Source organism: Carcharodon carcharias, chromosome 20, assembly GCF_017639515.1.
Source record: "Carcharodon carcharias isolate sCarCar2 chromosome 20, sCarCar2.pri, whole genome shotgun sequence".
Lineage (NCBI taxonomy): Eukaryota > Metazoa > Chordata > Chondrichthyes > Lamniformes > Lamnidae > Carcharodon > Carcharodon carcharias.
This window is the reverse complement of record NC_054486.1, coordinates 22,502,941-22,530,847: the sequence shown is the minus strand read 5'-3', so window position 1 is coordinate 22,530,847 and position 27,907 is coordinate 22,502,941. Positions and strand designations below refer to the sequence as shown.

The 27,907-nt window shown below is 45.5% G+C and overlaps 1 protein-coding gene across 1 annotated transcript in view; it reads left to right on the top strand.

Moving 5' to 3' along the window:
• Positions 1–27,907, top strand: part of LOC121292478 (sushi domain-containing protein 6-like) — a 56,308-nt gene that overhangs the window by 8,357 nt on the left and 20,044 nt on the right. The window contains exon 2 of the mRNA XM_041214465.1: positions 670–815. Within this exon, the coding sequence (XP_041070399.1) occupies positions 713–815 (103 nt within the window). The 5' untranslated portion in view covers positions 670–712. The remainder of the gene's footprint in view (positions 1–669; positions 816–27,907) is intronic.

Below are 27,907 nucleotides of genomic sequence, written 5' to 3'. Positions count from 1 at the left end.
GCTGTCTCTTTATGTTGGAGCTGCGATGTAAATGCAACTTGCTGTTTTGGAGGCAATGCAGCTGAATAATTATGTTTAAGTACATATACTCAGCTAAGATGTTGGTCCAAGACTGCTGTGCAGAGTGACAGCCGAAATCAGACACTTCCATAACTTGATTTAGCCATGGCTCAGTGGTAGCATTCTCACCGGTGAGTCAAGAGGTTGTGGGTTCAAGTCCCACTCCAGAGACTTGGGCACTTCATGTAGGCTGACAGTCCCACTGCAATCCTGAGGGAGTGCTGCGCTGTTGGGGGTGGCACCTTTCAGTTGAGACATTAAACCAAAGCTCCACCTGCCCTCTTGGGTGGATGTAGAGAATGCCAGGCACTATTTTGAAGAAAAGCAAGGGAGCTTGGACCAATATTTATCACAAAAGATGATAAAAGATTAAAGCAAATTATTTAGTCATTATCATGTTGCTGCATCTTGAATTTTCCTTATGCAAATTGGCTGCCAAGCTTCTTGGCTTTGTAACAGTGACTACATTTCAAAAGAGCATAATTGACATACTGAGGTCACACATGAAGAGCAAGATATAAATGCAAATTCATACTTTTCTTCTTTGTCTTGGTCTTACTGGCACACTAACCTCTTTCCTGTTTTCTTTTCCCTCCCTTCCTGGCGCAGTTTGAATCTTTTGGAGAGCCGCCTTGGTCACTTGGGTTGAAAGATGTGCAATGGGATGGTTGGGCGGAAGAGCCACAGGCCACACCGAATAACATTGCTTCTGCTGGTGCTCCTCGCTTGTGTCTTCAAAGGATTAGCATCAACTGGTAGGTCTTCACATCCCATCATATCTTGGGGTTAGGGGCCAGGAGAACCATCCAGGCATAATTCCCTGAGCTTCTTCCAACAGGTGTAGCATTGGATCAAAAACAAGAATGTGCATTTATATCGCGTCTTTAAATTGGAGTTTTCGATGACGTGACAGAGAGGGTTGATGGGGGTAATTCAGTTGATGTGGTGTACACAAATTTCCAAAAGGCAGTTGATAAAGTACCACATGACAGGCTTATCAGCAAAGTTGAAGGCCAAGGGATAAAGGGATATGAAATTGGCTGAGTGACAGGAAACAGAGTAGTGGTGAACAGTTGTTTTTCGGACTGGAGGATGGAACACAGTGGGGGTCCCCAGGTGTCAGTATTGGGATTACTGCGTTTACTATATTAATGACCTTGACCTGGGTGTGCAGGGCACCATTTCAAAATTTACAGAAGATACGAAACATGTGAACTGTAAGGAGGCTAGTGATAGACTTCAAGAGGACATGGACAGGCTAGTTGGATGGGTGGACAAGTGACAGATGAAATTTAATGCAGGGAAATAATTCATTTTGGTAGGAGGAATAAGGAGAGGCAATATAGAGTAAAAATTACAATTCTGAAGGGGGTGCAGGAGCAGAGGGACCTGAGTGTATGCTCTTTTTGAGTATACCAATTAAACAAATGAACTAACAAACAAATTAACTAATTAACATCCCCTTAAAGGAGCACGTTAAAAAAATATTAACAGAAACTTAACAAATTAAATTAAAATAACATTTTAGGTGGTGCTAATGCACTCCAGCCCCTGCAGTATCCATTGGTTCTGGAAAGCCTCAAGCGTACTGGCGGAGGCCATGGGTGTGTAAGTGTACAATTCATTGAGGGTGGCAGAATAGGTTGAGAAAGTGGTTAAAAAAAGACATGCAGGATAAATGTGATACAGAATATCATATTTATAAGATAAAGATATTTATCTTTTTATATAGAGGCATAAAGTACAAAAAAAAGCAAGGAAGTTAAGGTGAACCTTCATAAAACACTGTTTTGGCCTCAACTAGTGTATTGCATTCAATTCTGTGCACCATAAGTAAGAAAAGGTGTGAAGGAATTGGACAGGAAGCAGAAAAGATGAGAATAGTTCCAGGGAGGGAAGACTTCAGTTACATGCAGTTTGGAGAAGCTGGGGCTGTTATTCTTAGAGAAGAGAAAGTTGAGAGGAAATTTGATATGGGTGTCTGAAATCATGAGGGGCCTGGACAGAGTAGATAGGGAGAAACTGTTCCTGTTATTGGAAGGATCGAGAACCAGAGGGCACCAATTTAAGGTTTTTGGCTCTGGTCCTTTTGCCAATATGAGGAAAATGTTTTGTACCCAGCGAGTGGCTGGAACCTGGAATGCACTGCCTGAGAGTGTGGAGGAGGCAGATTCAGTTGTGGCTTTCAAAAGGGAATTGGATAATTAAAGAGAGAAAATGTTTAGGGCGAAGGGGAAATGGTAGGGGAGTGAGAGAGTTGAGCAGTTCTTGCGCAGAACCAGCACAGACATGACCAGCCGAATAGAATCTTTCTGTGCTGTAAACGTGTTCTACGGCTTGTCAGAAGTCCCTAGTTTTTTTTTTCTGACCATAATCAGATAAAAATTGACACTGAGCCACATAAGGTGAAAATTAGGACCAAAAGCTTGGTCATAGAATAGGTTTAATGAGGGTTTTAAAAGAGGAGAGACAGACAGAGAGGTTTAGGGAAGGAATTCCAAAGTTAAAGGAGGAGGCAGCTGAAAGCACACTCGCAATGGTAAAGCGATTAGAATTGGGTCACACCAGGGGCAAGAATTGAAGGAGCATCGAGATCTCGGAAGGTTGTAGGGCCGGAGGAGTGAGGCACAGATGGATTTGAGAATCAAGGTGAGAGTTTAAAATCCAGGCTGTGCTGAACCAAACGGTAATGTAGGTCAGTGAGCTCAGAGGTAATAGGTCAGCAGGACTTGTTATAGATAAGATACAGGCAGCAGAGCTGTGGATGAGCTTGTGAATGACCTGAATGCCTCCTGTGATTAAATATCTCAGTCCCAAGAACATTTAATACTGCAACCCCCATGATGTCAAATAATGAAGAGCTTAGAAAGTCATAGGGAAAGAACTGCAAATTTGGGAAATTTTTGAATATTCCAAAGGAGTACAATAACGTGGCTTGTTCTACGAGGATTTGAATGCCATACTGTTTCATGAGGCCCTCTGAGTGCGACATGCAGTGACTCTGACTACTTCTGGTACAGCCCGGGCTTGCCAGATATTACAGTGCTCGCAAGGGCACGCCATGACCAGATTGTGATGTCTGACAGTCTGATTGGCTGTTTCGATGTACGGTTTACAAACTCGGATCTTGCGGGTCCAGTAAATGCACTCCCTTGTCACTTACCAAAGGACATGCCTCCAACTGTAAGAGGCTGTCATCCCCGGCGTCATTTAAAGGGCCAGACACTCATCTTGCAGGTAAAATGATTTAGGCTAGCTTCTGCCACAGCAAAATCTCTGGAAGTACTATGGAGTGTTCTGGAGGTGTTGTGGTGAGTTCCTCGATTTGCCAGTGTGTTGTTGGATCCTCACTGGGAGGGTGGAGGATTTGGCAGGGTCCACACAAGAGCTACAATATGCACATGGGCTGCAGTTGCAGTGCCTCTGGGTCTGCATCATGACAGGGAGATGGAGCTGAGGCAGCAGAGAGGCCAAGCACCGCGTGGTACCCTCTGCCAAATTAGAGCTGGACTCCTCCATGCTCATTGCAACATTCTCCGCCCCATCAATGACCCCCCACCCCATCCCATCCATTCTGCTCTGATCCTGGCAGATATGGGTGAACTTGCCCTGCAAGATAAGAGAGCAGAATGTCAGTGATTGTGTTGCACTGTGTTTGGGTGAGCTGCATGCCGTAGCTGAATAGCTGGAGTAATGTAAAATCAGTAGGAGCTAGTTGTGAGGCTGACATTATCGGAATGGGTGTGAGGTCAAGGTGGAGTTTGGCCCAGGTCCTGAGAGCCAGGGAGTGTTGCTAGGTGAGGTTTAGGGGTGTGGTGTGTTGAGCAGGGTGATTGATTTGGTGGTGTGGTGGGTGTGAGGTCCTTTGAAGATGCATTCATTGCCCTTGACCATCCATGTCAGGTCATTAGTTTTCTTTCGACATTGCTGCAATGTGTTTGGGTCCGGATTGCATTAAGTTCCCTGGCCACCTTTTCCCTTTTCCTTCAGATGGTATTCAGACTACATTCTGTTTACCCCCACCACCACTACTGTGGAAACATGACCTCTCGTCTTCCTGGCTACCTCCATGACTAAGGCCTCCAGCAGTATCTCAGTGAACCTCCCCTCCCTGGTCCATTATGGTCAGCTCCTACATGCAGTTAGTGTCAATACAAACAGCCAGTAGCAGCTCCCTTCCACTGAGTGCAGTTCCCCTTGAAGAGGGAAGGACTGCCTTTAAGAAGAGCAGGCCATCTCCACCACATGCTGTCAGTGCACTCTGCTCAGCCCCCTGCTGAGTGCTCAGGCAGCTAGCAGCGCAGACCAAAGCGCCAATGAGGAGGCAGCATCAGACTTGCATGTTTCCGGCCTCAATGCAATGGGTGCACACAGGTCACAAACCATGACCCTGAAAATGGGCCAGAGCAAGTTTGTCGTCCAAGACATTTCAGTTTGTGGGCAAGTCTAAAATTAGGGACCATAAGATGGCCACTGATTCATTCAATAAGAAGTCAGGATAAATGTCTTTGCACAGAGTGGTCAGAATGTAGAGCACACTAGGACAAGCAGTATTAGTTTGGGTGTATTTAAAGGGAAGCTAGATAATTACATGGAGGCAAAAAGAATATAGAAGAATATGGTGATAGGGTGAGATGAAGTGAGGTAGGGTGAGGTGAAGTAAGGTGGGATGAGGCTCTTGTGAAGCATAAATGCTGGACTGGGCCAAATGTAATTCTATAGTTGCCACGTTAACTAAACTGGGATGGCTGAAGTTAACCAACTGTTCATCTTCCGTGTTGGCTGGGAGGAAATAATTGTAAGGAACTGTCAGGTCAGCCGATGGTCAATTTGGACCAGTGGTGAGATGGACTGAAATGGGGTGCCCGCCAAGACATTTGGTCCGAATGTGAGCATACGTTACAGGAAAGGAGGAAAGGAGTATTCAGGAAAGGGGTGTCTCAATCAATTGCTCCGTTTAGTTCACCTAAAGGTGAATCTTTGCGCAGAGCTAGTGCATCCAAAAACAACAGAATCTGAAATCATATGTCAAACCTCTGGGTGTGCTACCTTAGAAAAGCTTCAAGTCCCAATATCTCTCAGCTTCAGAGAGATCACTTGAAAACAAATAACTGGAGCTTATGCTAAAGTACATCCAGGATTGTTTCACTTATATTGGAGGAATCTCCCCTCCCCTTTGCTGCTACGCCCACCCCCTCAATATTCTCCTCTTCTCTCTCCTCCATGCTGATCTATCCAAGCCTTGTTCTGATGGAAGAAATTGTGGGCCTTACAAAAATAAGGCAATAATTCATGTCCGTATGATTGATTCTCTGACCTTTTGAATAACAGTCGGGGGAGTTTATTTTAACATGTTGACTGCTACGAGCAAAAATTTGAGTTGCAGTCACCTTTACCTGCAGCTCTGATGTGCTGGCAGTCCCATTGTTCAGAATGCATCTGAAAGAAGTATAAGGAACCTGTTTATGGAAAAATTGAAGGATATTGAATTTTGGACATTCTTCCTCCTGAGTTATTTTTAAAAGTTTGCAATGTTAATTCAGGGCTGTGAATGTGTCATTCTTCAAAAACCATGGGCCAAGATAGATGTCCAGCAGGAACACCTGGAGAGGGAAGAGATACTTTTTATATTTAACAAAGAACTGTTATCAGGCTAAAGACTCTTGCTGGTTGGTTAAAAACACTTAGTCTAACAGAAGTGTTCTTTGAACATCTGAAGTCTTTTTTTAAAAAACTTGGAGTGTGTGTGTGGGTGCTTTAGAAGCAAGCTGCAAGGAATAGATTCGCTCCTTCCCTCTCTCTGCCCCACCTTTGTGTTAAAATTTCCTTAGGAATGTCTCATCAGGATAATGTGTCTGTTTTTTGAGAGTTGGCTAAGTTGTGATACGCAAGGACAGCTTCACCAAAAAAATCTGAAAGAACTTCCAGATCTATTGTGACCAGAATTCTGTTAGATCAACAGCGTCGACCATTTTAAATGTTATACTTTTAAAAGAAACATTCCCATACTTCAATCTCTGCAGGGGACTGTGTTTGTTTTGTCCTGTTTTATGTTTGTGAGTGTGTATGGGGGCTCAAATATCTGATTTTCAAAAAAGGGAAAAATTGTTACACTTCTAAACTGCAACTTGTATGTTAACTAGTTTATTAACTTATTTTTAAAAGGGAGTTTGCTTCGTAATAAATCATTTTTATTGTTTATTAAAAGAAGCCTGGTTAGAGTCATTTCATGCTGAGAATAACAGCGTCAAAGGTAAACAATTGGACAGTTTTGTGGGTGAATTAAACATTTAAACTATCGTTGTGACCTGTGGAGAAGTGGGGCTAGAATTAACTGCACATTCCTCCCATCACGGTCCATAACAGAGACGGGTCTCCCTAGCACAGGGGTGGGCCCATGGGCCAGGTCCAGCCCATTGCTCAATTTCATCTAGCCCTCAGCGAGATTTTTAAAAATATAGACCCATGACGGGAGCGCCTTCAAAACAGCATTTACCATCATCATTATGAATTTGCTTTGGATAAAAGTGTCAGCTAAATTACTATAATAATATTTAACAACAGAATATTCAAATTCAGCCAACGCATTAAAACAGTGGGCGAGTTGAACGTTTCTGTTTCTTTATTCTCTCTTTAAAAAAAAATGTAAATTAAGTTAATTTGATCTGTGCGTGGCCTACAACTAATTTTGTCTGTGTGGATGGCCCGTGATAAGGAAAAGATTCCCTAACCCTGCTCTAAAGGCTAGCTGCGACAGATTGCGCTATCGGGAGTTGGGATGGTCTGCGGGAGACCTGCCTCTACCTGAAGCCAGATGGGTGCAGGCCCTTGTTTTGGCTTGTTTGCTCTGCTCACAAAACTGAGGGCTTCAGTGAGCCTGGCACTCATTTTGCATAAACTTTCAACACTGGGCCATTCTCGCAGTTGCTCAGTTTGTTTTTGGGCCCCAGGCTGTTTCTTATTCCTGGTCCTTGTGAAATGATCTGCAGCCTTTCAGCGAAGCTGGCAAACAGGGTGGGGGTGGGGAAGGAGAATAGCATCACCTTGCCCCTCCCACCCCACCCCTCCCTCACTACGCCAAGCTATACTTGTGATGCCGATCCTGAGGTCTGATCTGCCCTAAATACCAGAATTTACTTCAGAAGACAGGCCTGATTGTCGTTGCTAGGAGACAGGTTGCACAATGAACCTGTTTATCATTGCAGGCAATGTATATTGCAGTCTGTTATCACTGGAGCAACCCATCAGGCCACCTGACTCCTGTGCAAATGTTCTGCATTCTCCCTTGTCATAATACTGCCTATTTATAGGAATGCAGCGAACATGGCACCGAGACCTTTTAACACTTTCTAAGCCTAGCAGATTTGGCTGCAGACCCGGCCTTTCGTTATGGAGGGTTAGATTGCCAACTCGGGTCGAGTTTATTCCTGAATTTGACAATATAACCTGTCCTCGCACTCCCATAATGTTCACCCGGCACATCCATCCTCACAGAACACTGCCTTCCCAGCCCAGTTGGAAATCAAAGAAAGGCTCCTCATTTCCCAGTTGACCGATGACTGGTCAGTTTTATTTCTCCCCCCGCCACCCCCATCAACAATACTTTTATAAGTAATAAATACATTTATTTAACGCCAATTGTGCAATGTTCACAGCAGTGTCCTGGAGTTTCATCTTAAATTCCTAGAGACTCCAGGCCATTCCTGGAGGCTTCTCAACCCTAATAAAGCGATCTTTCCTCACCCACCTTTGTTGGTCACTGTTTTAGGAGGATTTGGTCTTTTGGTTAGAGCTGTGTAAATTAACACTTTCAGGACATTGCCGGGTAAACATCTGATTGGGGAAAGGAGTTTGGCATAAAGGGGATTATGGATCAAGCTGAGCAGATACTCTGTGGACCATTTAGCAACACTGGCGTTGAGTTTAAAAAAAAACAAAGACTTGCATTAATTAAACCGTACAATGTCACAGATTGCTACAGCTAATGAAGTACTTCTGAAGTGCAATCACTCTTGTAATGTAGGACAATAATGCTGCCAGTTTGCACACAGCAAGCACCCACAAACAGCAATGAGATGATGGCCAGATATTGTGATTTAGTGTTGCTGTCTGAAGGGTTAATTTTGGCCAGGGCTCCATCGATCTTTTTCAAAATAGATCCATGGAATCTTTCATGTCCACCTGCGAGGGTAGATGCTGCCTTGGTTTAATGGCTCACCCAAAAGACAGCACCTCCAACAGTGCAGCAATCCCTCAGTACTGTACTAAGAGTGTCAGCCAGGATGATGTGCTCAAATTCCTGGAATGGACTTAAACCCACAGTTTGCCCACAATCATTTACTATCATGAAACCAAGGTGAGAGTACTACCAACTCAGCCACAGCTGACGCTCAACAGGAAAATGTGTGTTGTGCAAGTGTTATTGAACAAACGGAAACACTCAAGGTAGGGGCAGATATTTCTGCAGATTGGATTAGTGACTCTCCAGTGTAGTGATGGCTTCCACTGACCGAGTCAATAAATAATTGGAGTAAGAGTTCTTCCATCGGCTGTGCTGAGTGACCCGAAGTTCTGCAAGTTTAACACCCACGTAATATATCGATTGGCATTAGCATTTGTCATTCGGTTGCACAGAGTCTATTTGTTGTTTGTTTGCTCAGTGTTAAACTCAGAACCTGAACAACCCTGCCTTTGTCAAATATTACATTTGTTTTATGGGATGAAAAATTAAGGTAGTTGAACCATTATTTGGGCTGGATGGGGGGACGTGAAGGATGTACAATCGCACTGACGCTTACTAAAAGAAGGTTGACAGAGCCAGAGCTGGTAAACCTGCAGGACCAGAGCACACCGGTTTAAATAAGAAAACTGTGAGTGAGGAAAAAAGGAAGTAAAAATCTGGAATTAATTGCTCTCGTTGCAAAACCTGTCTGGTTCACCACTATCCCTTTAGGAAAGGAAATCTGCCATCCTTACCTGGTCTAGCGAACATGTGAAGGATGAATGAAGGAGTTACTTTGTAAGATGTTAGAAGCCAACCTCAAAAGGATACCTTGATGAATGTCTGAATGAAGAGATTGCAGTTTTTTTTTCATTCATTTATGGGATGTGGGCATCACTTGCAAGGCCAACATTTACTGCTCATCCCTAATTGCCCTTGTTCAGAGGGCATTTAAGAGTCAACCACATTGCTGTGGGTCTGGAGTCACATGTTCGCTAGACCAGGTAAGGATGGCAGATTTCCTTTCCTAAAGGGATAGTGGTGAACCAGACAGGTTTTGCAACGAGAGCAATTAATTCCAGATTTTTACTGAATTTAAATTCCATCATCTGCCATGCTGGGATTCAAACCCAGAGCAATACCTGGCCCCTGGATTACCAGTTCAGTGACAATACCGCTGCCTCTCCTTATGGTGTGATTGGCTTCTGGGCCCAATGGCCTTTTCTGTTCTTTTCTTGCAGACATGTTTTGGTGGAGTCGTGGAATCATAGAGCACTATAGTAGGCCAGGCAGCCCATTGTGCCAGTGTAGGCTGTTTAACAGAGCTATCTTCTTAGCCACTCTTCCCCCTGCTCTCCTGCTCAAATTTCTCCTTTCCAAGTATTCCCTCTTTGACGGTTACTATTCAGTCTGCATCCATCACTCTTTCAGGCATTGCTGTGGCGAGGAAAGTTACCTTCACCTGTCCTCCTTTTCCTTTGCCATTTACCGTAAATCTGTGCCCTCTGGTCACCAATACAGTGGAAATGGCTTTTCACTATTTACTTTAATATAATCCTTAGAATTTTGAACACTTCTATAAAATCTCCCCTTCACCTTCCCTGCTGTAAGGAGAACAATCCCAGCTTCTCCAGTCTCCCAAGTAACTGAGCAGCAGAGTCATTAGCTGGTTTAAAATAAATGATTGTAGCCAAATAATAGACTGGTGACACTTTACCTGAACACTGCACAAAGCCAATGGAAACTGATCCTCACAGGGCAGCTAGCAGCTATGGCTATGGACTTGTAACTAGTTAATAGACAATGATTCTGTTACCAATGCTTGCATACCTATCATTCTTTAGTGCCTTAGAGAACAAGGTCCCCTGTCCCTGGCATTAACTAACTACAGTCTGCTTGGAATATAAGTCCTTACCAATCATAACATTCCCACCTATAACATGGCCTCTCTCTGCTTCAGCTGCTTTGCTGTAAGTATCCTTATCCATGCTTTTGTAACCTCTAAACTTGACTTTTCCAATGCACTCCTGGCTGACCTCTCACCTTCTGCCCTCCCTAAACTTGAGCGCATCCAAAATTCAACTGCCCATATCTTGACTCGTACCAAGTCCTATTCACCCATTACCCCTGAACTCGCTGACTGATGTTGGCTCCTGGCCCAACCATACGTAAAGATAGCATCACCCATCTTCATTGCTGCAACTTCCTCCAGCTCTACAACCCTCTGAGATCTTGGCATTCCTCCAATTTAGGCCCCTTGCACAACCCTGGCTTCCTTTGCCCCGCCCCACCATTGGCACTCACATCTTCAGCAAGCTTGGCTCTGAAGCCTGCAGAGTCCTCCACAGACTGCAGCAGTTCAAGGAGGTGGCTCACCACAGCCTTCTAAAAGGCAACTGGGGATGGACAATAAGTGCTGGCTCAGCCAGTGATGCCTACATCCTGTGAAAGAAATATGAAAACCTCTCTGTCCTCCTCTAAGACACGCCTCAAAACCACCTCTTTGACCAAGGTTTTGACCACCTGGCCAAATAGCTCCTTATGTAGTTTAGAGTCTAATGTTTGTACCACTCCTGTGAAGTACCTTGGGATGTTTTACTATGTTAAAGGCACTAAATAAATGCAAGTTGTTGAAATAATGGCAGCTTACTAAGAACTGGCAATATTAAAAAGGGGTGGGGGAGAGGGTTGTGGTGATGGAATCTGTGCAATGTTTGGGCTTTTGAGAGCTTGCAACAAATATCTGCAAGTTTTTTTCGCAAGCTGTAGGCTTGGGTGTAGACAGGAAACTGTGGCCCTTGACTAGCACAGCGACACATTGCGGCTGAGAGATGCAGATATGCACCTGGGACCCATAGGCGTGTTGTTCTGGGTGAGGATGGGGTGATGGTACAGATATCACGAAAGACTTTTGAACAGATGCCAAAAATATGTTTTTTAAAAAGTTTAATGGAATGGTGGAGCACCCAGATGTTCAGCAGTTCATGAAGACAGTGCTCCACCACCTTCTCAAGGGCAGTGAGGGTTGGGCAATAAATGCTGGCCTTGCCAGTGATGCCCACAACCCAAAAATGATTCAAACAAAATTGCTACCAAGATGGAGAAAGTCAGTATCCGTTCATGCCTCACTTGCAAAATCTCACTTGTAACCACAGTTTTAACCAATGGCTGGCTCTTCTTGGGGAGAGAACAGCGAATCTTGTCCAACACTTGTTAGTGCTCACACAACAATTACGTGCACAGCGCAAAGACAGGCCATTCTGCCCAACAGATCCATGCTGGTGGTTATGCTCCGTATGAACCCCCTTCCACCTTACTTCATCTAACCTGATCAGCATAACCTTTTATTCCTTTCTGCCTCACTTTACTCATCCAGCTTTCCATTACCACATGGAGTATTGAGGTGGCTGGCATAGAGGCATTTAAGGGAAAGCTGGGTTGACAATAATGGAGAAAGGAATACAAGAATATGTGGATAGGGCTCAATGAAGAGGGATGGGGAGAGTCTCGTCGGGACATGAGCACCAGCGAAGACCAGTTGGCCTGAATGGAATGGTTCTGTGCTGTAAATTCTATCTATGCCATTCCCTCAACCACTTCATGTAGTAACAAGTTCCACGTTCTAACCAGCCTGTGTAAAGAAGTTTCTCCTGCATTCCTTATTGGATTTATTAGTGACTATCTTAGATAAGTGGAAGTTCTGATCGAACCAACATTCTCTTACGAGTGTAACATCACTTCCCTGCTTTAGAATTCTACAGCAATCGCTCTGGCCAATTTTGCTCATTTAATTTGGCAAAAAAGTAACACATCTGGTATCTGCTTGTCTCTGGAGGGAGCGGGAAACCATTATTTGGAACCTGTGTGTACATGAGCTGATACCAATACCTGAGCTCAAACCAAGAGCAGATAAACCAGTTTGTTCAGAAGTCTTGCGGTTAAGCCAGCCTTTTTGTTAGTAAGCTTCCTTTTCTTGTTCCAGTTTTTTTCTTCCTCTTCTGCCTGACGAATTATTGACGACATTGCCACATGTCTCACCCAAGCGGTTAGCTTTAGCTTGTACCAGCCTCTGCGATGAGAGTCAACAGACTAATCAACTGTGGCGGTCCTCATGACCAAATTCTAATCTCCCCTCCATTGACAATCGTGCTGGATGGCAGAGGTCAAAGGTCACCGAACAGCAACCAGAGGAATGTGATGACATTTTCTAAGCCAGCCCCTCCTTCCCCCACCCAATTGTTAAATTAAGGACACAATGTTGTCAGAGGGCCTTGTGGTTGGCGAGGTTACGGAGGCAGAGAGCACCAACCTCAGTTGGGCTGTAGCTGGGGCTGCAAATTGCTGCCTTTTTCATATGGAGTGAGATGAGCTGGGTATTGTGTGTGGAAAGGGGAATTGACTGGGATGTGATGCTGAATGCCAGGTATCATGTGTGAATCAAAGTTGTGCATGAATTTTTGAGGGGGAAACAAATGTGTAGAGTGAAATAGTTTCACACTGACGCAAAAGCAGATTCCAGTCAGGACTGAATGTGCTTCAAAATATGATACAATTTCTGATGTGGCACAAACCCTCCAACTGACCTACATGTCCTATTTCTTTCCCCCCCTCTCTCTCTCTCTCTCTCTCTCTCTCATTGTCAGTGCCCTTCAGTCTCATTTTCTCTCTATTACTCTTCTCTGTCTCTTTCTAACTCTCATTTTTACCTGAATCTCATTTTTCATGTTCTTTTTAGCTTAGCCTGTGTGTGTGTGCGCGTGTTTGTGTGCGCGTTTGTGTGTGCGTGTGTGCGTGTGACTGTGTGTGTGTGTGTGTGTCTATGTGTGCATGTGTGTGTGTGTGTGTGTGTCTATGTGTGCGTGTGTGTGTGTGTGTGTGTGTCTATGTGTGTGTGTGTGTCTGTGTGTGTGTGTGCGCGTGTTTGTGTGCGCGTTTGTGTGTGCGTGTGTGCGTGTGACTGTGTGTGTGTGTGTCTATGTGTGTGTGTGTGTGTGTGTCTATGTGTGTGTGTGTGTGTGTCTATGTGTGTGTGTGTGTGTGTGTGTGTGTCTGTGTGTGTGTGTGTGTGTGTCTATGTGTGTGTGTGTGTGTGTGTGTGTGTGTATATGTGTGTGTGTGTGTGTGTGTGTGTGTCTATGTGTGTGTGTCTGTGTGTGTGTGTGTGTGTGTGTGTGTGTCTATGTGTGTGTGTGTGTGTGTCTGTGTGTGTGTGTGTGTGTCTATGTGTGTGTGTGTGTGTCTATGTGTGTGTGTCTATGTGTGTGTGTCTATGTGTGTGTGTCTATGTGTGTGTGTCTATGTGTGCATGTGTGTGTGTGTGTGTCTATGTGTGTGTGTCTATGTGTGCATGTGTGTGTGTGTGTGTGTCTATGTGTGTGTGTCTATGTGTGTGTGTCTATGTGTGCGTGTGTGCGTGTGTGTGTGTGTGTGTGTGTGTCTATGTGTGTGTGTGTGTGTGTCTATGTGTGTGTGTGTGTGTGTGTGTCTATGTGTGTGTGTGTGTGTGTCTATGTGTGTGTGTGTGTGTGTCTATGTGTGTGTGTGTGTGTGTGTATGTGACTATGTGTGTGTCTATGTGTGCATGTGTGTGTGCGTGTGACTGTGTGTGTGTGTGTGTCTATGTGTGCATGTGTGTCTATGTGTGTGTGTGTGTGTCTATGTGTGTGTGTGTGTGTCTATGTGTGTGTGTGTGTGTGTGTATGTGACTATGTGTGTGTCTATGTGTGCATGTGTGTGTGTGTGTATGCGTGCGTGTGTGTGTATCTATGCGTGTGTGTGTGCGTGTGTGTGTTCGTGTGTGTCTTTCCTTATCTATTTTTCTTGATTTTTGTCTGTCTTTTATTTTGTGTTTGATTTTTTTTCTTTGTTTCTTTCTATCTCTGTCTCTTTTTTCTCTTCCTCTCTCTCTCTTTCACCCGCACATTCTATTTGACCTTCTGCTCCACTCTTCTGATTTACCAATGGCTCTGTTTTGTGGTTTGAAGCCAGTTCCAGCCAGTGACAGGACGGTGCAGAAGTTAGAACATTCTCTTCAGAATGACACGCTGCAGAATATTCTGGAGCAGCCCACATCTTGAACTTTTTCAAGGGAGTCAGAAGTAAAATGGAAAGCCAGCGGGACAGCGCTGACGCCGACTGTAGTTGAATAGCACAACTGGTTAGGGGGGGAAAGAATATTGAAGCAGGCAGTGTGAATGGGCTTGGGAAGGAACTGGATTCTGGATTGAAGGGCCCGAGTGAGAGCCAAGGTGTTGGGAGATATGCCAGAAATGGGGAGAGAGCTGCCTTCCACAGCAGATCAGCTGCTCCTGCAAAGTCTGCTGTGTAACTGATACCTGGACCCTGCTTTTTTATTTTTTTTGCTTTTTTTTTTCACGTGATGTGGGCATTCCTGGCAAGGCCAGCATTTGTTGCCCATCCCTAATTGTCCTGGAGAGGCTTGCTAGGCCATTTCAGAGGGCAGTTAAGAGTCAACCACATTGCTGTGGGTCTGGAGTCACATGTAGGCCAGACCAGGTAAGGATGGCCGGTTTCTTTCCCTAAAGGACATTAGCGAACCAGATGGGTTTTCATGACAATCAGTAGTTTTATGGTCACCATTACTGAGACTAGCTTTCAATTCCAGGCATATTAATTGAATTTTAAATTCCACCAGCTGCCTGGATGGGATTTGAACCCATGCCCCAGAGCATTAGCCTGGGCCTCTGAACCACTGCCCCGACCGACTGTCTCCCCATCTGCTGGTCTACACTAGGATCCATTTGAGGCACTCTTAGGGTGGGGATGGTGAAACCCATCTGTCTCGGCTTCTGACTGCTTTCTAACGGCCTGTAGCTGGAAAAGGAATGAGTCCAGGGATGAATGCAAGGATTGAGCAGGGTGATGAGGGCTCCTGTGGTCGAACAGCTCGTGAGTGCAGAGCAGAGCCCTAACCCAGTGTGAGTTATGGCCTCCAGGAGACAGAGGAGTGGAGACAGAAACAGCAAAGAGGCAATGGGTTGAACCTGTTGATCCTGTTCAGCATTTCCTTTTTGGTTTTTGTTTCCCCCACCCCTCCCCCACCTCAATAAAAATGAGAGGGGGCATTTTGTCTTGAAACTTCATCCATCTGACAAAACACTGATGGGGTTGAATATTACCCGAATAAAGGACAGGGAATGAAACGTTAAATGGAAGCCCTGTACATTTTCCAAGTGAACATAAAAATCCCATGGTACAATTGTGAGGATGAGCAGGAGAGTTGTCCCTGCTGTCCTGGCCAATATTTATCCCTCAGCCAACGTCATTAAAACAGATTTTCAGACTATTATCACATTGCTGTTTGTGGTTGCTTGCAATGTACAAAATTGGCTGCTGTGTTTCCTACAACAGTGGCTACACTTCAAAAGTACTTCACTGGGTATGAAGTGCTTTGGGATGTCCTGAGGCATAATTGAAAGGTGAGGCATGTGGTGATTTCCATCATAGAATCTTGATCCTTACTTGGGCCATATTCCAGTAAGTCCTTGTGTGTTTCTGAGAAACAGCCTTAATGTAATCCTGTTTCCATCAGGAAAGAGACAGCTGGATCCTCAGGAAATGAGCTCATCTGTCTGCCTGTGCGGGGAAGCAGGAATCCAGTGTCTGGGGAAACAATATATGTTGTGTGGACGCTGTGCGTGACGAGGTCAAAATCTCCTCTGTTGCTGTTTATAATGCAGTGGCCTCCACAGACACTCCAGCCCAGGGCAGGCTGTGTCTGAGAAAGTTGAAGGCTTGTTTGGCAGAGCGCTATCTTCAGAGATTCGTGCTCTTGCTTGCAAAAGGAATGCATGTCACGGTGTAACCTGGATTTTCTCTCTCTCTCTCTCTCTCTCTCTCTCACTCTCTCTGTCTTTTTATCTCCCCATTTTTCCTCTTTCCTTTTTCTCTTTCTCTCTCTCACTCTTCCTTGCTCTCTCCCTCTCACTCTTCCTTGCTCCCTCCCTCTCACTCTTCCTTGCTCCCTCCCTCTCACTCTTCCTTGCTCTCTCCCTCTCACTCTTCCTTGCTCTCTCCCTCTCACTCTTCCTTGCTCCCTCCCTCTCACTCTTCCTTGCTCTCTCCCCCTCACCCTTCCTTGCTCTCTCCCTCTCACTCTTCCTTGCTCTCTCCCTCTCACTCTTCCTTGCTCTCTCCCTCCCTCTCCCCCTCTCTTTCTGCTCCCGTCAGAGGCAATGCTGCACTGAGTTGCTCTTTATTATGAGGTAATGAGAAGTGGATGAACACAGTGCCTACAGCTGACTGGGGGAGAGAACAAGTTCACCATCAGTCCCTGTAACCAACATCTCTGCTCCACAGAAGAGAAATTTGAAATGAAGACAGAAAATGCTGGCAGAATCTGTGGAGAGAGTAAAACAGAGTTAATGTTTCAGATCCACGACCTGCCATTGATCACTCTTTCCACAGATGCTGCCTGACCTGCTGAGTATTTCTAGCATTTTCTGTTTCTGTTTTCTTCTAAAGGAATAGTCAATTTAAACTGGTGGAGTGAGTTCCCTGGTCAGAAAAGATCGACCAGGATGTCACTCCCTTTTAAGAATAAACTCGATAATTCTGGGATAGGTTGAAGGACCGAGATGGTGATGGGCAGCACCAGGATTGCCAACTGTCCAGGATCGTGCTGCTTCTGGGATCGAAAGATTAATAGCCAGAGTTTGAGAACTTAGTGAGGATGCAGAATAGATTTGTCAGAAGTGTACTGTAGCAGGGAAGAGGGGCTTCAGCTACATGGAGAGACTAGACAAGCTGGGATTGTTCTCCTCGGTGCAGAGAAGGCTGGGGCCAGATTTAATAAAGTTTTTCAAATGTTATAAAGGGGTTTTATGAAGTGTAAATAAGGAGGAATTGTACACACTAGCAGGAGAGGATTTCTGGCATGGCATTCTGAAGGGAAAACAAATTTGATTTGAAAATTCTCATCCTTACCTTCAAATCCCTCTGTCTTCTCCCCATCTCTGTAAGCTCCTCCTTCAGCCCTACAACCCCTTGAAATTTCTGGATGGCTGCACATCCTGATTTTAAATTGCGTCACCATTAGTGGCCATGCCTTCAGCCTCTCTAGGCCCTTAGCTTTTGAATTCTCGCCTTAAACCACTCCACATCTCTACCTCTCTCTCTCCCTCAATAAGACCTCCTCAAAGCCTATCTCACTGGTAAAGCTTTTCAATGTCTGCCCTAATATCCCCTTATGTGATTGAGTCAAATTTTATCTGATCCTGCTCCTGTGGAAGTGCCTTGGGGCATTTTAATACATTAAATTGTGCCAGTAAAACCCATTCTTTGCCAACTCCTTTACAGGGTGGGTTGATGTATTTGCCCAGAAAGGGGGCCCGCTGTCACCACTAGGCGTCTGCCGTGAAAGTGCCTTTAGTCTAATAGTATGGAAACCCTCCGGTTACACTCACACTCACTCTGATTATTATACTCAGTGACAGACCTAGTGTGGTTGAGGTGGGACTATTGTCCTGTTCCCCCATCACTTTGTGAGTGAGCTTTGGAAGCCCTCCCCCCCCCCCATAATGGCACCCTTGCCCCCGAGTTCTAGCCTGAGCAAGTTGGCATTCCTCACTCCCCGTTGTGTCCCCTTCCTGACCAACTCACTGAAATCTTGAATTCGAAACATCGGCCACCCCTGCCCAATACCTCCCCTCGTCCAGAAAACCTCTCTCTGCAACTGGTTCAAGAGAGCAAAGGGCAGCAATTCATGTTTCCTCAGTGCTTTCCAACAGACTCTACACCTCCAACATGCATTGTTTTCAGCCATTTTAGTTCCCCCTCCATTCTTGAAGTATCCTGGCCTCCCCTAAATAGCTATTTATCAGGACTGAGTCTAGACAGTGAAGCTATGTAATTCTAACCCCGCACCCCCCCCCACCCCACCCCACCCCACCCCACCCACCCACCCACCCAAAACTCCAGATCTTCCTAGGCTCGGATACTTAGGCTACTGTGAAAGCTGCTACCCCACTGGACTCAAACACGGTCAGAACCAACCTGAAGTGTGGGCCTCGGACAGCCAAGCTCTGACTGGATCAGTGCTGCTCGTCTGCCTACCTACAGATATAGTGTTTATTGGTAATTTTAATTTCTAAGAAGTACGTTAGTCCCAGGTCCTTCTGCCAGTGCCGCATTGATCAGCACTGGCATCGAGGGCGTTGGCCTGGATTGCGTGTCTGGAGTGAGACTTGAACCCACAAGCCCATGTGACTCTGAGCTGAGAGTGCGATCTGCTGAGCCACAGCTGACAAAGAGATGTGATAACAGTGCAGAGATCCCACCGCAGCATCCCATCACCACCCCCAGCTTCCGCTGTCTGTTGTTTTTCCTTTTCTGTTGAGGCTGGTGAGATGTCAACAAACTACACTTCCCCCACCCCTTCCCTAGTGAAACCTGCAGCTCGTTGCTTCTCAGGAAAAAAACCCCAAAAGTTTTGCATTCCTATAGCGCCTTTCATGATCTCAGGACATCCCAAAGCACTTTACAGCCAATTAAGTTGCTTTTTGAAGCATAATTACTGTTGTTATGTAGGAAGTGCACACAGCAAGATCCCATTAAAGGCAATGCGATAATGACCAAATCATCCAGTTTTAGCGATGTTGGTAGAGGGATAAATATGGAGAACTGACCAGCTCTCCTTCAAAATAATTGTCCGGCATCTTTTAGGTCCACCTCAGCAAGATCTCGGTTTGATGTCTCATCTGTAAGATGGCACCTCCGACAGTGCAGCCTCTCCTCAGCTCTGCCAGTCTGGAACCTGGTCTCGATTCCCTGCAGTGCCTGTCGTATGGTTGACGTCGACCTCCTCGGCCCACACCATCCCCCACCCCAGGCTGATGGGGCACACGCCAGACATAAATAAGGCACAGCTGTTTAATTCAACGGCTGTCAGGGGCCTACGCCTGCTGGGAGGGCCCATCTGCCACTAGGCAGCCGACGAGGGGGTTGTGTCACAAAGCTGAGCTGCAACCGTGGCTTTGGCACCAGCTGCTGATTATTTTTTCTTTCTGTGAAGGATGTAGGAGTTGAGAGTGGGCAGGAGAGAACTCGGTTATATCTTGGGCCTGCAGCAGCTGCTGGCAGGATGTGGCTTTGTCTGCCCTGGTGTGAAGCTCTTTGTTGCTCCCACGTAGGCCTTTGCTTATTGACGCAACTGAAAATGGGAATGAAACTTAATCTCACCTTCCGCCCTGACCCAAACCCCCTGATACAACAGGAACAAACTTACCTCTCCTTTTTCCTCTTAAGCATCTTACTTTGCTAAGGACCACACAATGCTAAGCCTCTGTTGTGTTACGGAAATTACGGTGTACCCTGCATCTTTAACTCTCTGTCTGTGAGATAAGTGTCTCTCACTCTAGTGACAGGCAATTGTTGTTTCTTTTGGCGTTACAGAACTTGAGTATTTCTGAAAAAAAGAGACATGTCGAGGCTTTTTGTCTTGCACTCATCAGGACACTTCACAAGAATACCAATATAAGGAGAAAACAACAATTTATACTGTACGTGAAGAGAGTAGTTCAACATGTCTCTCTTCTTTTCAGCAGTAAGCTCTCTTGTACTTTCAAAATTCAGGCTGCCACTAAGAAATTGAGTTTTCTTCCCTTTTCCCCCTTGTCTTTCAATTGACAACATTCCGGACAGTTCCGGCTCTGGCTTAATTTACTGTCGCCCGACTCTGAATCAGACTGGCCATGACTGTGATCAGATCGGGAGTGTCATCTGTCTGGTTGCAAAATGTGCACTCAATCTAGAAATTTCTAAAACTTAAATGCCCAAAATCTGCTTTGAGAGTCCAATGATCCTTTCCCCTGTTGTGTTTTAAGATGCCAATGAGCATGTAAAATTTCACTTTATTGTCTATACAGAAATTCATTTTCGGGTGCATTGCTCATACTTTAAAAAATTCCATATCAATGAATAATAACAATAACAGTAAATTACCCTGTCACAGAGATCTAACTTTAATTAAAATATATATTTAAAAACTATTCCAATGCATTTAATAAGGTTTGTGAGATTACACCAGCTGTAAAACAAAACATCAGAATTAAAGCCTTGATCCAATTTCCTGCCTGTGCACCCTGCCTCTCTCCCAAACCCTGATCCCGTCACACCCGGTGGTTCCCAGCTCAGTTTGCTTTTCCCAGCCCTTCCACTAAACATTGCCAATGGTTTCTATGAGAATGGAACACAGGATGTCAGAGGTTGGAGGTCAGGGGTCTTTCGGATGTTGCTTGTTAGTTCAGGTTGGCTGGCGCAAGCTATTTAAACCAGCCAGAGCACTCGGAGGTTTACTTGTCATAAGATGACAAGTGAATGCCGATGACTGACACCCCAGTGCCTTCACTCGACAACTGGACTCTCTGTTCCAGAGGTGGCAGCTGAGCGTGTATTTAAAGTAAGTTTGTGTTTCAGTGTAAAGAGGCTGAAGCCAAAGGAGCAGTGCCTGGGTCCTTTGTATTGCATTGGGGAGATTTAAAGAAAGAACTTGCTCTTGTACTGAACCTCTCACAACAAAGGAATAAGGAGTACCTCATTTAAGACTGGGATGAGGAGGAATTTCTTCATTCTGAGGGTGGTGAAACTTTGGAATTCTCTACCCCAAAGGGCAGTGGAAGCTTAGCCATTGAGCATGTTCAAGACAGGAATCAATAGATTTTTGGATACTAATGACATCAAGGGACATGGGGATATTGGGGGGAAAATGGTGTGCATATAGCTGATCAGCCATGACCTGTTTGAATGGCAGAGCAATTTCGATGGGCTGAATGGCCTACTCCTGCTCCCATTTCCTTTGTTTCTGTCAGGACATCCCAAAGCCCCTGGCAAAATTAAATACTTCTCGAAACGTAGTCACTGCTGTAGGATAGGAAATGCAGCAGCTAGAATTTGCGCATAGCATGATCCCAGAAGCAGCACTGTGATAATCACTGGATCAGTTTTTGTGATGTTGATGGAGAGGTAAATATTGGCCAGGATACCAGGGAGGAATCCCCCTGATCTTCCCTGAATGGTGCTGCGGGATCTTTTACCCCAACCTTTGAGAGCAGACACCACCTAGGTTTAATGTCTCATCCTAAAGACGGCACCTCCGACAGTGCAGCACTCTGTCAGTACTCAATTCCTCTATCTTTGTTGGCATGTGTAGCCTCTTCAATTCGCTACCTTTAAAACTTTGTTGAGTGACAGTGCATACTGAGTGGCCTGCGTGGAACCTTCCAGGTTGCAGTACTGCACTGAACTTTCAGCCGGGATTATGTTCCCACATCTCTGGAGTGGAATTTGACCCACAACCTTATGACTGGCAGGCAACAGGGCTACTAGCCACATCTAAAGCTGTGCAGATGGAACGGTGAACTGTGACCGCAGTTTGGTTTCAATTCATTGCAACTTAATTAATAATTGATGGACTGCGGGCAGATGCAGCCCTCCACCCCCCCCCCCCCCGCTAATCTTTTATTATTTAATGAGGCTGTACTGCTCCATCTGCCTCTCGAATGCGTGGGCTGCTGTTGCAATTCCTCCTTGTGAAACCTCGGAGCTGTGCTTTAAATTGTCCCCTCGTGATTGGCCTTCAGTCGCTTGTACTGCCCAGCAAGGTGGGGGGGGGGCACCGGGCATGGCACAAAAAGGGGCTTCTTGGCCCTTCCCTCACCCAGGGGCTATCCTTGCTGGCCCTCCCCTTTCAGATGGTTGACCAGTAGAGCAGCGGATGAGGGGCATTATTAACGATGTCCAATGTCCACACGTGTATGAGGGGCTGAATTCTCCAACGAGGGTTCAACCTGATGGTTTACGATGCTGTCTGAACCCCTCAATGTACAAAGGTGACTACACTTCAGAAAGGCACCTTCTGTGGCTATGAAGTGCTTTGAGGTCTCTTGAATTTGTGGAACAGGCAACATAAGTGGTTCTTCAACATGAATCTCGGGATGTGGGGCTTCACTGGCTCAGATGGCATTCGTTGCCCATCCCTCATTTCCCATGAGAAGGTGGTGGCAAGCCATTTTCCTGCACTGTTGCAGCCTACATGGTGTGGGTACACTCAGAGTGCTGTTAGGGAGGGAGTTCCAGGATTTCGACTCGGTGATGACAACCTCTATTCATGGAGCACTTTTAACATAGTGAGACATCCCAAGGCGCTTCACAGGAGAGTTTTAAAACAAAATATGCCACATAAAGACATATTAGATCAGATGACCAAAAGCTTGGTCAGAGAAATAGGTTTGAGGGAGTGTCTTCGTGAGGTGGAGAGGTATCGAGAGGGAATTCCAGAGCTTGGGGCCCAGGCAACTGAAGGCAGGGCCACCAATGGTAGACCGATTAAAATCAAGAAGGTGCCAGAATTAGAGGAGTACAGATATCTTTGAGCGTTGTGGGGCTGGGGGAGATTACAAAAATAGGGAGGGATGAGGCCATGGAGAGATTTAAAAATAGAGGATGAGACTCGAGGTCAATGAAGGAACATCATATATATTTCCAGGTCAGGATGGCATGTGACTTGAAGGTACTGGTGTTCCATTGTGCTTATGCCCTTGCCCTCCTGGGTGGTAGAATCCACGTGTTTAGGACATACTGTTGAAGAAGCCTTGGAAAGTTGCAGCCCTATATTTTGTAGATGGTGCACACAGTATGTTAGAGCTGAAGCGGGTGGATATTTAAGGTGGTAGATGGGCTACTGAACAAGTGGAATGCTTTGTCCTGAACGGTGCGATTCCTTCCTCTCTTTTTTTTAATTACTTGTGATTCACTGAGAAGGTCTTGAACTTGGTACAAGTTTATCAATGTAAATCCTGTGTAGGGATTTATAGCTCACTGTAATCCCGAAGTTTGGTCTGGATGTATCCCATCCCACCCCTACTGCCATTTCCCAGTAGGATTTGAGACAACCGTATCCAAGTGGCAATAATCCATGTGCTAGCTCTGCCTCCTGGCCAGAGTCTGGAACCAGAGATCCACAAACCTGATGCCTCCACAGAGTTATTCCCAGCATTTCTGTTGCTTTCCTTCACTGAAAGACAAAATAAAGCAAGGGATCAGCGTGCAAGAAAGGGGGGCCGGTTAGCTCAGCTGGCTAGCGTGTGGTTCAGAGTAATGCCAACAGTGTGGGTTCAATTCCCCTTCCAGCCAAGGTGGACTTGGGACCTGCCTCCTCATCTTATCCCTGATAGTGGAAGGCAACTACCACTGACAAAAAAAAGAACTCTAAGGAAATCAACTCAAGTTGAAGCATCAGCAGACAATGAGCCAGGAACCTGCCTGTGTACACAGCACACATGAAATGGAGTCAGTATGGAAGTGAATCTTGCCTAGAATTCAAAGCCACATGGTCAAAAAGCTTAAAGCAGGGATTTCAGATTCGGGATAACACATTGTGTCCAAGCCTGCAGGCTTCTTTTGGTATCTCTTGTGAGAAAGTATGACAAAATAAAGGGAAAGCAGGAGGGAAAAGTAGACAAGAATGTATTTCCAAAGAATCACTCGTGACAAAAGTTCATCCAACTGTAACAGCTGGGATTCCATGTAAGAAAGTGTGAAGCCATACACGTTGGACCTAAGATAAAGCAGAGTATTTTCTCTCTGACAAGCTAGGAACTGCAGAGCAGCAGGGAGATATGAGCCCAAGTACAGAAATTACTTAAAAGCTAATAGTTTGCATGTGTCTCCACATGTATAGATCTACCTTGGACTTATCCTGCAGCTTGGATGATAGCTGTGAGTAGTTAAGGTCTGGAATGCACAGCCTGATAGTGTGGTGGGGCCAGGTTCAACCGAACCATTCAAAAGGGAACTAGACTGCCAACTGAAAAGGGAAGAATGTGCAGGGTTACAGGGAGAAGGCGGGAGAACAGCACTAAGTAATTGGATCATTCGGAGAGCCGGTACAGACACGATGGGTCAAATGGCCTCCTGGGCTGTAAAAATTCTGTGGTTCTCTAATGGCCAGATACAATAGATATTTAAAAGAGGAATGGCACGTTAGCATTCCTTGAAGACTGGAATACAGAAGAGGGGAAGTGATGTTACAGATGTACAGGACCCAGGTTAGATCGTGTTTGGACAATGCCATTTGGCTCTGGGCCATTTTCATATTATTATATGATTAATTTCATATTGACCTTGGAGAGAGTGCAGAGTAGTTTCACCAGAATGTGTTTTTCTTTGGCCAAAAGAGTTAAGTTATGAGCACAGGTTGCATGGGCTAGGCTTGTATTCCCTTTTATCTTTTATTACTTAAAGTATGATGTAATTGAGGTGTTTAAGGTGATTAAAAGATTTGATCCTCAGATAGAAATTATTTCCTGTGATGTAGGATTCTAGAACAAGGGAGCATAACCTTAAAATGTGTTCAGGGATGAAAATTTTTTAAGTCTGTGTGTCAATTGAAAATGTGGAGATCGGGACTGAGAGGTTTTTATTAGGTAAGGGGGTTAAGGACCAAGTCGGGCAGGTGGAGTTAAGGCACTGATCAGCCTTGATCTGATTGAATTTTGGAACAGATTCGAGAAGCTGAATGGCCTCCTCCTGTCCCTATGTTTCTAACGGCTCTTGAGAATAAAGCAGAGCTGATTCGGAAAACAAATCATCCATTGCAGCAAAGACTCTCGAACAGAGGTAGCGAGAGAGAAGATGCTTGCATTTAGTTAGCACCTGTTGTATTGTTGGGACATCGCAAAGAGCGAACCAATTGCTTTGAAGTGTAGTCACTGTTGTTTTCTTAGGAAAGTACAGCAACTCACCTGACACAGGAAGAAAACTGCATGACGGATTAGGGCCTGGTCTGCTTGCTCGAGCATTTTGAGTCACAGAGCTAGCTGCGAGTGTCCGCGGGAGCCTTTCCCTTCATACCGACCTTTGAATCTCCTGAATTTAGTCAGATGCCAATCTCTGCTGCTCTCTGATCTGTGCAGAGAGAATGTGGGATTCGTAATCCAGCCTGTAGCTGGTCGCTGGGTGGATCTCTTTAGTCTGTGCCTCCATGGCCTCATTGCTTCTGATCTCTGATACCTCCTCCAGCCTAAAACCATCCCAGATCTCTGCACTCCTCCAATTCTTGCCTCTTGTGATGCCTGATTTTCACAGCAGCCGTGCTTTCAGCTGCCCTGAAGCAATGGAATTTCCTCCCTAAACTCCTCCAATCACCCCCTCCCCAACACCGCATCCCCCCCCCCCCCTCCCCCCCCCCCACCAACACACCCACCTCCGCCAACCCCACCTTTTAAGACAATGGTCCTTAAACCCTAGCCTTCTGACCAAGCTGTGGGCATGTTGTTACGTCTCCTTTGTGGCTTGGTGTCAAATTTTGCCTAAATAATGTGGAGCACCTTGAGACAGTTTTATTGGGTTCAAGGTGCTATATAAATGCAATTTGCTATACCTGCTGTCATGTAAGTTCCCATGACTAGGCAGGCTGGACTAAGCCTCTAATCCTCCACAGGTGACAGTTTCTTTCCTTTGTTAAGGACGTGATGCCATCTATAAGTCTTAGGAAAGGGGATGGGGAGCTAAGAGCTTTTTATCTTCCAGTGAGTTTTTTCAGGGTGAATTCTGACTCCCAGGGGTGTGGCTCCAGGGTTTTCTTTTAATCGGAGGATAGTGTCTACTTTCCTCACAGCTCCTGCTCACAGAAAGCTTCTCCTTTTATAGTTTGTGGGAAACATTGTGTGTCTCACTTACCTGCAGCTGGGACCTTTGATTATTGGAGTCACTGTTTTTTTGTTTATTTCACTGGGATAGAAATAATTTGGGTTAAATAGTGTAAGTGATCTCACTCTCTGCATAGTCAGTACAAAGGGCTGCTTATCGTTCCATGGTACAGTAATCGAGCTATCCCAATATGTCAAGACAAAGTCTTTTGTGTAATCCTCAGATAATTCCCTAGGGAGTTGGCAAGTCACAAAATTAATAAAACTGCAGTTATACTTTTGCTAAATTGTCATTCAATTTATATGGCAGTGCCTTGCTTTTCTGGTCTGTGTCTCAGTCTGTCTTGTGTTCCCTCTGTGCCATATTCGCATGTGTGTGTGTCTGTGTGTGTGTGTCTGTGTGTGTGTGTGTGTGTGTGTGTGTGTGTGCTCTGTGTGTCTGTGTGTGTGTGTCTTGTGCTCTGTGTGTGTGTGTGTGTCTTGTGCTCTTTCTGTGCCCGATCTATCTCTATCTGTGTCCTTTTTTCCCGTGCGTATACATCTGTCTTGCAGTCTCCCAGTTCTCTTTCTTTCTCTTTCCAACTCTCTTACATTCTTTCTTCCCACTCAGTCTTTCTTTCTCTCTCTGCTTCGCCCCCCCCCCCCCACCCCCACCCTCCACTCTTCCCCTGTCTCAGGTAAAGTGAGGGTGAACTCCCTCATAACCTGACTGTGTACTGTGCAGTGCTATTGTTTGTCTGATCTGATTGCTCTCTCTAACAATGGGCATTCCACTGAGGGCAGTGTCATGTTCTGGACAGGAATGTGGCAGCTGTCCAGCTGACACTTATCAGTGCTATTGTTAACTCTTTTGGCACTGAGTTTGTTTGTCATTGAAAAGAAAGAAAGTGTTTATACTGCATTTTACAGGAAACAGGCCATCCAAACTATGTTATGGTTGTTGTAATGTACGGGAATACACAGTATAGTGACTACTGCTGATTAGTATTTCAGAGGTCAGAGCTTATGATTGCGAGACAGGAGTTCAAGGTTCACCATGGCAGCTATGAAGTTTAACTTCTGTTAATTAACTAGAAAGCTAGTCTCAGTACAGGTGACTGTGAAACTACAGACCTGTAGTAAAAACCTACCTGACCCCTACCTTGTCCTTATCCAGTCTGGCCCACACCAATGTGGTTGACTCTTAACCTGTGAAATAGCCAAGCTAAACTCTGTTGTCTTAAGCCACCAAAAAAAACTGTGATAATAAAACCAGATGGACAAGCCGGCATTGACCTAGGCACTGGATGAAACAAAAGCGCGTGCTGTCCAGTCAACCCTGCAAAGTCCACCTCACTAGCATTTGGGAACACGGTCATACTCCCAGAATCATAACTTTCAACCAACCTCCCAGACTCTTCCCACTCACAGCAACCCACCAGAGGTGGTGGCACAGTGGTATAAGGCCCTCAACATTGACTCTGGACCCCATGAAATCTCGTTGTATCTGGCCCGACAAGGGCCAGGAAACCTCCTGCTGATTACCACGTACTGCCTTCCCTCAGCTGATGAATCAGCTCTCCTCCATGTTGAACATCACTTGGAAGAAGCGCTGAGGTTAGCAAGGATGCACAGTTGACTCTGGGTGGGGGACTTCAATGCCTATTCCCCCAGATTGTTTCAGTGGGTTTTGTCTCCACAAGGACTGCTCAGTGGTCACTCCTACCTATACTGGCACCATTATTGGTCTAGCCCTGAAGGACATATCTCCCAGAATGGGCCTGCAGCAGGTAGTGAGAGAACCAACAAGAGGGAGAAACCTACTTGACCTCGTCCTCACCAATCTACCTGTCACATATGCATCTCTTTGTGACAGTATAGGTAGGAGTGACCACTGAGCAGTCCTTGTGGAGACAAAACCCTGCCTTCACACTGAAGCCACCCTCCCTTGTGTTGTGTAGCATGACCAACATACTAAGTG